Source organism: Girardinichthys multiradiatus, chromosome 23 (genome assembly GCF_021462225.1).
Source record: "Girardinichthys multiradiatus isolate DD_20200921_A chromosome 23, DD_fGirMul_XY1, whole genome shotgun sequence".
Classification (NCBI taxonomy): Eukaryota; Metazoa; Chordata; class Actinopteri; order Cyprinodontiformes; family Goodeidae; genus Girardinichthys; species Girardinichthys multiradiatus.
The window spans coordinates 49725172-49740550 of record NC_061815.1 but is presented as its reverse complement, the minus strand read 5'-3'; the positions used below and the strand labels follow the sequence as shown (position 1 = coordinate 49740550).

The 15379-nt window shown below is 38.7% G+C and overlaps 1 protein-coding gene across 5 annotated transcripts in view; it reads right to left on the bottom strand.

Moving 5' to 3' along the window:
* Nucleotides 1-15379, bottom strand: part of fam13b (family with sequence similarity 13 member B) — a 75685-nt gene that overhangs the window by 48503 nt on the left and 11803 nt on the right. For all 5 annotated transcript variants that reach the window (XM_047352819.1, XM_047352820.1, XM_047352821.1 and 2 more), the window contains exons 2-3: nucleotides 3694-3845; nucleotides 1016-1237 (exon numbers count right to left, since the gene is read on the bottom strand). In XM_047352819.1, coding sequence (XP_047208775.1) covers nucleotides 1016-1181 — 166 coding nt within the window. In that variant the 5' untranslated portion in view covers nucleotides 1182-1237; nucleotides 3694-3845. The remainder of the gene's footprint in view (nucleotides 1-1015; nucleotides 1238-3693; nucleotides 3846-15379) is intronic.

Here is a 15379-nt window from a genome sequence, read left to right as displayed (position 1 = left end):
TGCATAAATGTTTCGATCCGACATCCTGGATTAGAGCAGAACCACCCATCCATCATGTTCTTTTGTATGAAGCTCAACGTGTCAGCATAACAGTGTCAGTCTTTCTGATTTTAATCATTACATGTTAAAGCTGAACCTAAATCCATGGTCAGAGAGCTCCTGGGATTTTTTTAGATAATTTATCTGATTTTAAAACACAACAGATTCATTCATTTTGAATCTTTGCAGGGTCCTGGGGTGTTGGTGCCCATCTCCTGCAGTCAATGAGGAAAACAGGAGGTCAGTCCATCACAGAATATGAGCCTGACAACCATAAACCCACACTGACCAGTGTGACCAGTGTATCCGATATGGTTTTGGACTGTGGGAGGAAGCTGGAGAACTTTAGTCTGTTACTCTCCTTATCATTCTGTTTCTTGATGGATCTGAAGTTACCAGAGCTGTTATGAAATAAAAAAGGAAGCCAAGGGTGGAGCTCTCTGATGGAGTTCATCTTACAGTCTGGATCTCCACAACGTAGTTGGGTTCTTTCATGACAGAGCACAGGTCACCAGAGGTCAACTGGAGCCCTGATCCTAAAAACATCTGAGACTTGTTGACTTGTTGTGTGGTTATGATCTAGTCCTGCATATGCCAACAGAGCCTCGTATCATTTCTCTGTGATGAAAACAGACACAGCAACTCTTTATCTGTAAATAATTCTGGGAATGTTTCTGTTTTATTCTCAATCATTCATACCTTTTCATCTCATATTTACCTTTAAGTTTTATTTCATTAATTTGTCAAGTTTGATTTTCTCATCAAATAAATTGTGACGTTCAGAAAAAAAGGTTCTTATATAAATTTTAGAACTTCTTCCCTGCTGGGCGGGACTGACATGCAGAACAACCAGTGACATGTAAAAGGAAACCCAGAAAACGTTTGGACCACAGAAACTTCTTATAAAAAGGCGAATAAAATCTGTAATAATCTGTAATAAATAACATAAACCGATGAAGATCGGCCCGTCACTGACCGTGCTCCTCGATGTAGTCCACGATGTGTTTGACCAGTGCAGGAACCTCATGGCCGCTGGCGGTGTGCGTTCGTGTCACCTCCTCTAAAGGAACGCCAAAAACTCGTGTCGTGCTGGCTGAGCTCCCGCCCTCGTTGCCTGGCAATGGAGACACGCTCTTCCTCATGGCCTCCTCCTCCGCCGCCGCCTCCTCCTCACCACAATCCTGCTGAAACCTTACGTCTTCCAAGAGAAAATATTAACGAATTAATGGCAGATTACGTGAGAAATAAAACACTGGGGTAGAATATTTTGTGTAATAAAGCTTAATATTGGTGATATTTCAGGGAAAATGATGAAGTACTTTGTTTCTAAAACGTTGAATCTAAACATAAATGAAATAATCCAATTATTGATTATTGACTACTTTAGATCCTTATGATGAGATCATTCCTCCTCCTTTTCAGACTTTGTTAAAAATACTTTAATTCAGGCCAAAAGAAAATGGGATGAAGATCAAACCAAGCAGCAGAAAGCAAGAACCTGCAGGATTCATTCCTTCTCCATGTTGGACCATGATGTCAGTCCGTTGGTGAGTAATGTTGATGCAAACAGTGGCAGATGGTGCTCGGTCTACTCATCAGATGCTGGAGGAACATCACCAAATGTTTGGCAGTTTTTCCAGCTACATGGCTGCTATTGTACATCTCAAATAATAATAGTCCTTTACAATGTTTGAAGATTTGATTTGAAACTTTTCTTAATGACACCAAGTACATGTAAAGGTTTACAATCAAAGCTAAACTATTCTGGATGTAAGGAGTTCATTTAAGCCATCTACAGTAACACCAACTTTCAGAACAAATAAAGGAAGAACACTTTGAATCCAGATGTTGCTTAGAAAAGAAGAGCGATGTTGGCAGAATGAAACAAAAGGTTTGTGCCCCCCCCAGCCCACAATCTCTCCACAACTAAAAACAACCTGTGTTTTTTATTTTAATACAAGTATGAAAGTCTCATGTTTATTCTACTGAAGGTTTCTGTCAGTGCTGCAAAATGATCTGATTGCAATTTTATTGTTGAATATTGTGATGACGATATCAGCTGTGATTATTCCACACTGGGCCTCCTTCCTCCACTTCACCCCTCATTACGATACTTCCACCTCCACCCTCTGTGACCCGTAGGGTTAGGGTGAGCTTTGAGGGAGCCTCTGTGAGCTGGTAAATGAGCAAAACTAAACTCTGCATGTTTATTCTACTTTATTATTCATGTTCATCAAATGTAACCTTAGGATTGGTCTCTAACATAAAACATCCCAGACAGAGAGAAACGTTGCTTATCTGAGGTTTAGGAAGCTAGCAGTGTGGTCAACCCACACTGCCCAAACAACCAGATAATTATCAAGGCCCAACAGTGGCCCCATAGATAAGTTATTGAATAAATATTTACACATGAGATTATTTAAACACAATTTGAAATACACAAACATTTATAGTAATTACTTTAGAAAAGACAATTAAATATGGAAATCATCTAAAATGTGAAATAATATAAGGTGAAAGTATAGAAAAGTTTTTCTGTACTCCTAGGTCTGTATACCAGCACATTATGAACTGGTTTAATCTGTCAGCTGGCAGGTCTGCAGCTATCAACTGTTGTCTACATTTGTCACAATACTAACATTTCAACCTACTCAGTAACCACGGCAACATTTTTGTCAACAAGCACAGGTTTATTTCTAGTCAAGAACAGAAAATATGATTGATAACAATATGGCCATGTCACTTCTCTGTTTGGCAAAACAGTAGACTAGAAATCATTTAGTATAAGTGTTTATATTCTTTATGGAAGTATGTACAACTGATTCAGCCGTTCGTTATTTTATTATAAAAGCTTATCTTTAGTGTACCACTGTGTGCTCCCATTTGCTTGTTGATTTGAGGTTGATACAACTAAATGTTACTAGTGGGGGACAAATAAAGGATGCTGCTAGACTGAAACAAATTGTGCTTCTAAACAAACATGGATCTGATGCAGAACACAGATCTGGTCCATGAAAATGTATTGAGCAGCAGAGCTGTATGTAGAATATTTTCCTGATCAACTACAGCGGCAGGTTAGGTTCCTAATTGTTTCTGCTGTAATAGTCAGATTATTTTAACAATATTACATTAATTAATCAAACGTGTGGTGCTATCTGATGAGTCATAGTGACAGCTGAATTATTCCTGATGGTATGTGGAAAACAATATTAAATAAATACTGAAATAATTATATTTTTAACATATATTCGATTCTGTATTTAATAAATTATTTCAGTAATTTAAATAATAGATTATTTTATTTATTTTATTTCTTAGATTGTGGCACTTTTGGGAATCAAACTTTCTCTGTATCAATGACATATAGATTTATATCTATATACACATCTCAAGTCGGAAAACAGAAAGGGGCTTTGATAGAAGTTTAAGTATTTACGTATCAGATCCTTTACATCAGATGTTTTATATGACAGCAAATAAATGTTACAGTTAAGGCAATAAAAGTCTTTCTGGTCTGTGAGCAACTGAGGCTAAAACAGGGGATCAATAATACGATTTTACACAAATACAAAACAAATTCCCCAGATAATGTCCTTTCATTCCTTTCCCCAGCGACAGACGTGGCTGTGTGTGTGTGTGTGTGTGTGTACTTACCGTGTAGCAGTTAAAGTGTGTCCTATCCTTTCCTCCTCTGCCCAGTGAACCACTGGACCATCTATGGCTGCTTCAGGTTGTGGCAAAAGATGAGCCGGTAGTTCCTCATTGACACACCGCTAATCCTCTAGCAGGATTCCCTTGTAGCTACGCTGAGGACACACACACACATGACAGGGATGAGGGGTAAGAAAAAGTAGCATTTTCAGCCAAGTAGTTTGAGGTAGTGACATATTTATCACATTTAACAGACAAATACTGATTATATAATGACACCATTTTTATAGGAAGCCTTACAGGTCTGTTGCTGCTTTGAAAATATGTAATTTCATTTAAATTCTAGCTCTCAAAGCATGTATAAATCAGAAAATATTACTTTATTTGTATTAGGCTACAAAATTAAGAAACAAACAAAAAAACTTAGAATATAATGTGCAAAATAAAGTTTTGCACATGAGAAATAAAAAACTATGGACAAAGACAAAAGCAAAAAGATTGATAAAAATTAGATCTATAAAAATTGGTCAACCAGAATCTGAAGATTTTCCCTTAATTGGCTCTGATCAGCAGGTCAAATAGTAACAAATCTCAGTTTTCTTAACTAAGCACTTTCATAATACTCAGTCTTTAAACACACCCACCCACAGCATGTACCTTATTGGACCTTTCAGTGTAATAAAAATCAGATATAAGTTATGGACAAATGCTTCCATGGATAAATAGGGATAATCTTGTAATTTCTTCATTATCGGCTGAATTTAAATCTTCTAACTCTATCAACAACCTTGCTGCACATTTTTCTGTCTTTTATGAATTCTAGTCCTCAGAATCTGGAAATCTGTATCAAGCAGGAGGAGTATGATCTGTACATTGCTGCTAAAAAAAAAAACTCATGCTTTCCCTGTTATTCTTTAGATAATGTAACTTTGTTATATCAGATTTATCGGTCGAAACAAGAACCAAAATGTGTTAGAATTAAGCAGGTAACGAATGAAAACAATGTTACTTCTGGGCTTGGACAGTTTTCTCAGGGTTTAAACATATCTGTTCATACATATTTCCCATCAGGCCACTTCTCCAAAGACTGAGCTGTGAGGTTCTGCAGAGGACTGACCCAACAGACTAGGCTCACCCACTGGGGCAGTGAGTACGTCACATTTTAACTGTGCTGAATGCTGATTAACTGCTGTCACCTTCTAACCTAAATCATGGAGAATGAAGAAATGTTGTTCCACATGTGACCATCTGGCCTGCAAACTCAACAAGATCTTTATGAAGACACCTCTCAGGATATTTAAACATTAACACCAAGAGTTTCTATAAATAAATGTGTTGTTGAAGCAACTGAACAGCAACAAGAGGCAGAAAACAAAATCCGACGGATGAAGATACGACGACAGCCATGGCTTCAATTTGGCAAATTCATGTTCATCCAGATTCCAATGTTTTAACCAGCTCTATTTTACTACATTACCAGGTTAATTATTTTTAAAAGATTAATGCAAGATACTAGACTTAAACAAATGTGTCATTTTTGTCTCGATTGGCATACATATTTTGCTTTTACATCATTGCCGAGACAAATTTTACTTGTAGCATGTTATTATACCTAAAACTCAGTCCTAGAAATAAAAAGCAAACATCAGATGTTGTTCAGTGTTCAGCTCAGGTTCCATTTTTAGGGTTTTGTTCTTCCTAAAGCTCGCTAACTAAACCTTGAGTCCAGGAGCTTTGTGTTTGCTCATAATGACTTCTGACTAAAAAGCCTTCTTCAGCCTCTTTTCCTCCTAAAAGCAGCTGAACTGGCACTCCAAGCGAGTAAGCTTCTCTAAAAGCTAAAGAAAATCCCTCTGTTGTGAGGAAATGTTTGGACTGGGTCAAGGTTCTTCCTACTGAAATATATATATATATATATATAGCTAATTCTGGTTCTGATTCGGAAGGTCTAAATAGCACAGTGCTATCTCTTCCTAATAGGTCCAACATGTTTGAGCTTTGTCAGACCTAAGGACAGCACACTGACACACTTTCTCACACACACACACAGATTAGAGGACCTAATGCTTCTCAACCTGTGGCAAACCGCTCCTAAAAAAGCCTCTGCGGTGACAGTTTGGTCAGTAACTGTTCTTCCTTTGAGTCTCAGTTCTAGATACCATGCAATCAAATGTAATTTATTCATTAACAAACAGAGACAGAGAGCAGGAGGGGATGGTGACCGGTAAAGCATTTATTAATGCAGCTAAAGAGAACAGAGTCAGAAATATTAAAAACACGAGCAGAAAAAGCTGTAATACTTGAAAAAGAAAATTCCCGTCAGCAAGGAGCACATTTAACCCTTTCAGAGTTAAACTAGTCTCATTAAAACTCTTTATTTTAAACAGGTCCTTATGTGTTAATTGTCCTTCTGGTCGAGGTTTGTTTTAATTCATCTGATAACAGCTCACTCCCTCATGGCAGCTTAAACCCAACTCCTACATACAACATTTTTAAAGACAAATTTACTTTCTGCAAACCCATCTGATGTTAGTTAAAGATGCTACATTTTTCTACTCCTGAAAACTGTTGACAGCAGCTCAGGTCCACATTTTATCAACTAATTATAAATGCTAGGACTTTAATGTAATGTGACTAAGAGGAAATCACATCTCTCAAGAGTTATAAATGAATAGGAAAGATAAAACTCAGACCCATCACACCTACCTTGATTCACTGCTAGTTTCCATTAACTGCCCACTGCAGAGTGGTACAGCCAGTAAATTTAAATGAGCCAAGTCTATATCAGATTTCAATTTGTTTCTAAAAGCAGCACCAGCCCACATTCAGATGTGAAGCCTCAGCGGCACTCTGCAGGAAGGCAGTTTTCAACAGAAAGGTCACAGGTTTAATACCTGCAAAACAGCAATCACACACCTGACTACAAGCAGACCAAATCCTTCCATCATCTGTTAAATTATGAGCCGAAATAAGCAACTACATCCTGCTGTGATTAATCTGTGAACAGGAAAAGAGAAAACCTAAAATCCACCTAAAACATTCAAACTGCATTGGAAATGAATCAGTTCATTTTCTCTAACTTGCATCATGTTCTTAAAAGTGATGGAACTGGAAAAGACAGAAAAACAAAGATCCAGGAGCAGAATACCTCTCACTACATCGGCCCAAATAAAAACTGTAAACAGCTGCACAAATTCAATCAAACATACCAGAAATTCTGTTGACAAACATGCATATTGTATCTGCTGTTGTACAACATGCCTTAAGCCTACATAACAAGAACACATTCCAGGATCCAAAGAATCTGGCTTATCTGGCCCAGGTTCTACATTCCTACCAGGATGAGAATGACTGCTGCGTGTGTCGTGGTTTTTACACGACTGACAGCTTTCCTGTTTTCCGCAGAGCGAGCTTGACTGTTCACATACAAACGAGAGCACACTCAAAAGCACGTGACAAGCAAAGTATGAAGATACAAATCTCTGCTATCAGTCACTTAGCATGTGATGGAGATCTCCATCTGCCTTGTTACAGATGGAATGAAAACAGTAACAAGTCAACGCTGCTTCCTGTCAGACGGCCAAAAGGGTTTGGTTTAGATTGGCTGAGAGGGAAAAATCCTTTTTATTAATATCAGTGAAAACAAGTATCTGATAATATGCTGCAGATACAGTTTCATGTCCCATCTTTGTTGGTGTTAATTTTCAACTTCAAATTGAGCCAGTGAGCCATTAGTTTGCAATAAGCTACACAACAGGAAGTCTATCATTAATCAGCTTAAACTGAGATAAGCCCTTCACATTAACTAGCACTCCTCCATTCCACTCAGTGTATCAGTCTGCTGTATTCAAAACATCTAGAGGTGAGGGTTCATACCATGACGTTTCTGTGGTCACAACAGAAAAAAGAGAGGAAATGCAACACATATTAAACCGACCCAAAGACAAGCTGTAGAACCGGAGATAAAACCAGCGGCGCACATTACTAGGAGACTGCTGGTTAGACTAATTCACCGTGTTTAACTAGTAGCTGCAAACCACAGCTCACAACTAGCAGCAGTCTGGACATGAGGAGAAACAAAAATAAAAGCCCCCAGATTACTTCTGTTTTTGCTTTTGTGTCACACTTCAATGTTTCAGATTCAACAAATAAGAAGGTCCACCAAAAATAAAAACGGTGATTCCACTGACTGAGGAAATACACTACCAGTCAGGGTGGGTCCAGTTTATCCCGGTCAAAAAAGAACCCAGAACAACATCTACAGCTCTGCAGGTCTCACTGCCCCAGTTAAGGTCAGAGGTCATGATTCAACAATAAGTTTAACATCTGGTGTAAAACTAACACAGCCTTTCAGAAACAGAACATCATGCCTACAGTTGGTAGCAGTTGTTGCCACCAAGGGTGTCACAAGCAGCTTTTAGGCTTAGGGGGTAATTACTTTTTCACATAGGGTCAGGTTACTTTGGATAGCTTTTTGTCCTTTAATAAACTAATTCCTCATTTGAAAACTGCTTTTTGAAATATGTTTAAAAGGTTTGAAACATTGTGAGACAAAATCAGAAGAAATCTGAGAGGGGGTAATTACTTTTTCGCAACAGTTTAAAAAAGAAGTCGACATGGATAAAATGAAGACATGAAATCTTTAAAAAAAAGATCCTTTTTATTGCACAGAGAATTTCACAGCGTCAGGGTACTTATTGATACTGCTGCATAAAAGAGGAACAAATGCAAATGTTCCAGAGAGAACCAAGAACTGGACCCATTCAATGCTTTTCACTAACAAACAGCAGAGAAGAGGAGGTAGGTTGTATTTACAAGACCTAAAATGACAATTTTTTACATAAATTAATCATTTGATTTGGAATAGTTACATAAAAAATGCTGGATAATTAAATACATGATTAATAAAATACACAGATTGTTGGTCATGAACAGTACATGAAAGGTTCATCATACGGCAACACAGCTGCAGCGAAGATAAAAACTTTGCCATGCAGAATCTTTTGTGTTTTTACTGATTTACTTTAATCAAATAGTCAAAGTGAACTGAGAACACCAGGAATCCAAACTTTGAGTTTAAGAACAAAGAATGAATCAAATTGTAGCGTTTGGTTAGAATCTGCTTATATTTGTGTGACCGTGGTTCGACTTTAAATGGTTATATGGGCTGAACCGTGTTGCTGCACAAATGTAGCCGGATAAATGAGGAAAGCAGCTTTATGGCAAAGACCGGAAGAGAAAAGACAGCAGGAAAAACAGAAGTGACAGGAAGACAGAGTGAGCCAGGTAAGAGAAAACACTGACACAGTGTTTGTCTCCCTGCTCTAACCTACTTTATCCTGCCTGACTGGACCTCAGTGAGAAATTAAGAACTCTGTCTTTGGGGAGTTTCTGCTTCTCAAGCCTTATTGTTGTGTTCCTTCATTTATAATGAATTAATCTTCCTCGTCATGTTTTAGTTCTGTACTGCTCTCCATAAACCAAAAGGTTAAATGAAGGAAGTCTTGTAAAAATAATGCTGCTGGAGTGATGAACACAATTTAAGTACATGCAAACAAGACTTAATAAAAACTTGCTCTAAAACTGAAATTATGAATCTGACAGTGAAGTATGTCTATACAAAGAAACATCACAGCTTGCATTGGAATCTTCTGAAGGCCAAATTTCCACTGAAAGCATAAAAACTTGCCATTAGATGCTTGAAGAGCTCCTCTCCACTACAAATGGTAATGATCCCAGTAAGAAACATTTGTCCCAATCTTTTAAGCTGTTTTAATACTTTTCACAGGCCTGATGCACAGAAAAATGCTGAAACAACATCCGTCCTCGACTTTCTGCACAGAGAGAGCCTTAAACGCCCACAGCTGAAAAACAAAAGCAGCTCTATATTTGCAACTGTGGGAGTGGATGAGAAGCACCACTCTGTTTGGTAAATTTGCATCAAGTCTGGTTTGAAGCCATTGAGGGGAAAGGCCTGTCCATGTAGATTTATCACTTTACAAATGCCAAAAATATGAAAACTGGAACGTTTTAACCACTAACAGCCCAAACAAAAACCATCTTTACTTACTTTATTTTCTCTGTGACAAATTTCTTAAAATATCTTTACACTATTTGACTCAGAACTGAAATATAAATGTCCTTTTCTGAACACCAACTCATGACTAACTGATGTGAAACTGGAAAATATAACATGGAACCTTGTGTAAAATAATAACTCCGCCTCCAGACAAATTTTGAAAAATGCCACCAAAGTGGGCGTGGCCAAGTGTGTGATGAGCGGAGGGGCTTAGGCAGGGGTGTGGTCAGGAGGACGAGGGATATGGCAGCTAGCTTAATCTGGAACATTGGAACATGGAGCAATGCTGGTAGTTTCACCATAGATCTTTGGAGGTGGAGGATTTTTCACTCCCCTCATCAGTTCTGTCCCGGTTTAGACAGTTTATCTGCAAAAAAAGTTGATTTGGGATTTAGTTCCACTTTAAGCATCTTTAGCATCAGTCAGAGCAGAAAATAATGAGAACTTGGACTATAACTGTAAAAAGCACGTCGTCTTTCAAGCACTGGACTCTGGACAAGTCCCACTGAGTCCCAGTCAGCTACCAACAAAAAAAATGCTTCAGAGTTTTCTAATTTCAAACAGAGAGCTGTACATGGATGGGAAATAAAAACTACCTCCTTGGTTTTTTCTGAATCTTACAGTTGGAATTTATTTCATGCTTTCATACCGACATGTACAGGTCCTTCTCAAAATATTAGCATATTGTGATAAAGTTCATTATTTTCCATAATGTCATGATGAAAATTTAACATTCATATATTTTAGATTCATTGCACACTAACTGAAATATTTCAGGTCTTTTATTGTCTTAATACAGATGATTTTGGCATACAGCTCATGAAAACCCAAAATTCCTATCTCACAAAATTAGCATATCATTAAAAGGGTCTCTAAACGAGCTATGAACCTAATCATCTGAATCAACGAGTTAACTCTAAACACCTGCAAAAGATTCCTGAGGCCTTTAAAACTCCCAGCCTGGTTCATCACTCAAAACCCCAATCATGGGTAAGACTGCCGACCTGACTGCTGTCCAGAAGGCCACTATTGACACCCTCAAGCAAGAGGGTAAGACACAGAAAGACATTTCTGAACAAATAGGCTGTTCCCAGAGTGCTGTATCAAGGCACCTCAGTGGGAAGTCTGTGGGAAGGAAAAAGTGTGGCAGAAAACGCTGCACAACGAGAAGAGGTGACCGGACCCTGAGGAAGATTGTGGAGAAGGGCCGATTCCAGACCTTGGGGGACCTGCGGAAGCAGTGGACTGAGTCTGGAGTAGAAACATCCAGAGCCACCGTGCACAGGCGTGTGCAGGAAATGGGCTACAGGTGCCGCAATCCCCAGACCTGGGCTACAGAGAAGCAGCACTGGACTGTTGCTCAGTGGTCCAAAGTACTTTTTTCGGATGAAAGCAAATTCTGCATGTCATTCGGAAATCAAGGTGCCAGAGTCTGGAGGAAGACTGGGGAGAAGGAAATGCCAAAATGCCAGAAGTCCAGTGTCAAGTACCCACAGTCAGTGATGGTCTGGGGTGCCGTGTCAGCTGCTGGTGTTGGTCCACTGTGTTTTATCAAGGGCAGGGTCAATGCAGCTAGCTATCAGGAGATTTTGGAGCACTTCATGCTTCCATCTGCTGAAAAGCTTTATGAAGATGAAGATTTCATTTTTCAGCATGACCTGGCACCTGCTCACAGTGCCAAAACCACTGGTAAATGGTTTACTGACCATGGTATCACTGTGCTCAATTGGCCTGCCAACTCTCCTGACCTGAACCCCATAGAGAATCTGTGGGATATTGTGAAGAGAACGTTGAGAGACTCAAGACCCAACACTCTGGATGAGCTAAAGGCCGCTATCGAAGCATCCTGGGCCTCCATAAGACCTCAGCAGTGCCACAGGCTGATTGCCTCCATGCCACGCCGCATTGAAGCAGTCATTTCTGCAAAAGGATTCCCGACCAAGTATTGAGTGCATAACTGTACATGATTATTTGAAGGTTGACGTTTTTTGTATTAAAAACACTTTTCTTTTATTGGTCGGATGAAATATGCTAATTATGTGAGATAGGAATTTTGGGTTTTCATGAGCTGTATGCCAAAATCATCCATATTAAGACAATAAAAGACCTGAAATATTTCAGTTAGTGTGCAATGAATCTAAAATATATGAATGTTAAATTTTCATCATGACATTATGGAAAATAATGAACTTTATCACAATATGCTAATATTTTGAGAAGGACCTGTAGTACTTGGCATCAGCAACATATCAGATATCTGTGACTCAGTTTATTTTATTCGGAGCTGCACATTATGTCAAATCTCCATTGTCATCGCAACTGCAAATGACACTTGGACGCAATATTTGATATTATTTGAAGCATTGATCTATTAAAGAGAGCGCATGGACCCCTCCCCCTCGGACTCTCACAGCTCATATAGATCATACTGACTGAAATGCTACAGATCATGGAGAACATGGTGGGAACATTGTGAGGATATCTAAACAAGATGAGATGGGGGAAATGTGACTTAACCGGAATCAATATTGTTTCTGCAATATTCAAGAATCATATTGTGAATGCATGTTCTCCCCAACATCATGCAGTGTTAAGTTAAACTACACCTAATAAAGAAAAACAATCAAATATCATCTGAAAGATTATTGATTTATGGCTACAGAAAAACGACCATAAGCATAAAACGCAAGTTAACATAGATTTTAATTACTTTCACATTAGTGAAATCAATCTAATAAAAACAATAAAAATAATTAAAATCTAATAAAAACAAACATTTCGTCCATTAAGTGGAGGAATTTAGGTCACAATGTTTTCAAATCTCCTAAAACCATATGAAAATATACAGTGTAAAAACAGAAAACTGCAAACTGTTTTCATTCATAGTAATATCTGTGCAGAAAAGGTCCAATCCTAACAGAGCTCGGTCATAAGGTTACAGAACCAACTTCCCCTGAGCCAATCATGCTCAGCTTTAAAGTAATGGACCTGATTGAGCCGATTTAACTTCATCCGCCTGTGTGTGTTGTGTGTGTGTGTGTGTATTCTGGGCATGCTTAGAGGAAGTGAGACTCAAACAGAAAATTTCAAACATCTTGTAAAAATATCACTGAATAAAGACTTTTTGGCCTGTTATAATGGATTTAATATAAGAGCAGGAAGCGACATATTTTACACAGAACTAAGAGCTTATGCTGAACAGTAAAAGTCTCGTTTCCATCTGTGTGTGTCTTTCTTGGTGTAAACAATAGATGAAAACACAAGCTGTGAGAGCAGGCCGACATGAGCAGACTGAACAGCATGCAAACAATGACCAAGCAGACTGACTCTGCAGTTTAACCTTTGACTTCCAGAGAAAACAGGAAGCATTTAGTAACATTTGTTAAGGAAAAGAAACTGGTCCAGTACTGTAACACACACACACACACACACACACACACCTACCAGCTGTGTATGAATGAATGCATGTATATGTCAGGCTCCATATTCGCTAATCCTATTAAAAGACACAAGCAGAGTTCATCTGTTGCACACATTCCTAAACTTTGAATACAAGCACCAGTTTTCAAGTTAACAAAAGCCAAGCAGAGTCCTCACACAGGTCCTGTGTTACACAGCAGTAATTCATCCAAGTACTGACTAGGATCTAAATGGCTCCAGAATCTGGTCCCTGAACTCGCTGCCAGAAAACAGACTTTGCTGTCGGACATGCCAAGTCAAGCAATGCTGCTGCCAAGTTTAGGCTGATCTATTAGGTCAAGATTGAATCAGTGGGTTAGCTCTGGTACCGGGTTTCTCAACACAAAGAGGCCAAATCATCAAGCACTTCCACAGATATCTTATGAATAAATAAGAAAGCTGAGCAGAATTTAGTTTTAAGGTTTTGTGTTTCTAGATTTTACCATTCAAAGATGGTCCTTTTTCAGGGCAGTAATAAATGAACCCAAAGTATTTTCATCACAGAAAAACTTTGTCATGTATTTAAAAATACAAACAGCGCAGTGCGTAGCAACAACACCAACAACAGTTGGAACAAACCGAGAGAAACTGAATGTTTCGGTGTCATTTCCAAAAATCACTCGGCTGCTTTCCTGCAGGAAATTACAACGCAACAGCAATCTGCCTGCAGCAGTCTTGGTTACGTGTGCAAATGACTTCAGTCTAAATTCTATTAGGCACAGCAACAGAACCATATCTGAACCTTGTACTGCGGAAGTGGGTTAATTTGGGTTCCCGTGAACTTTTAAAGATATTTTTTTTCAACATTAAATGCCTTTATTTTTTTGATAGTTGGCAGACAGGACAGAGGGGCAAAGAGAGGGGGAGATATTCGGCAAAGAGTCCGGGACTCGAACCCGGGACGGCCGCTTTGTGGACTCAAGCGTCTAAATGTGGTCGCGCGTTAACCCCTACACCACCAGCCCCCGTGAACTTTTAAAGGAATCTGAATCATCATGTAAAAACAACTAAAACCTTTAGAGTCCAAACTTTTCCCAGTTTTACCAGGAATTATACCAATGATGTTTTATTTCTTACTGCATTTTATTCAAATGAATAAGATAAAAACAGTTGGAGTAGAAGCTTTACATGTGGGTCAAACAAAGTCATTGAATTTGAATGTATAATGAGAGCACTTTTAGAACAATGTTTTAGTGCAGCAGCCTTTAGACAGAGAAGCCACAAATGGTTTCCATCTATAACTCATAGGAGGTTAAGGTAATTCGTGGGACTTCCATAACTGCAACCTCAGACCTTCAGCAGATGCTGAGCAGCTCAACCCGTGCCCTTAAACCTACTGAGAACTTGTTCTCTTACCAGATTACTGGAGTCCAACCAGCTGCTCCAACTGCCTGCTCCGGTACTCAAGCTGTCAGATGAAACACGCACCAATTCGTAGAGACTGACCAATGATGTGGTCAAATCTTGTTTAGAGTATGTGACAAAAACAAGAGATGACATAGAAACAAAAATTTGAGAAAAAGATCTAAACAAAATAAAACCTTTGGTTTTTTTTATTGTTCACCTTGTAAATAAGATCTACACTTAATATCTAATTATGAACAAAATTATAATGAACTATACCATCACTAAAGCTGCTGGTGTCATCTGCTAAAGACCCTAAAAGAGCTGCAGTCAATCTGCACTGTGGTATGTAGCAGGCAGACATGAGCAAACAGTCATTTAAACTATAATAACTAAAACTCAGAGCATCCATCACTCTCTGTGAACATCATCATTCAAAGTCATGCAGCTGGTCCACAGTAGAGTTACTATAAGGCCAACATTTAGCCCTCCTGCGATGTAAACAAGAACTAACTGATGCTGTTTCAAAATGCTGCAGCAAGAGTTCTGATGAAAATTAAAAAGAGAGATCATATTTCTCCTACTTTAGCTTCCCTTCATTGGCTCCCTGTTAAATCCAGAATAGAATTTAAAATTCTCCTCCTCACATATAAAGCCCTTAATGATCTAGCTCCATCATACATCAGAGATCTGATTGGTCCATATGTTCCTAACAGAGCACTTTGTTCTCAGACTGCAGGTTTACTGGTGGTTCCTAGAGTCTCTAGAAGTAGAATGGGAGGCAGATCCTTTAGTTATCAGGCTCCT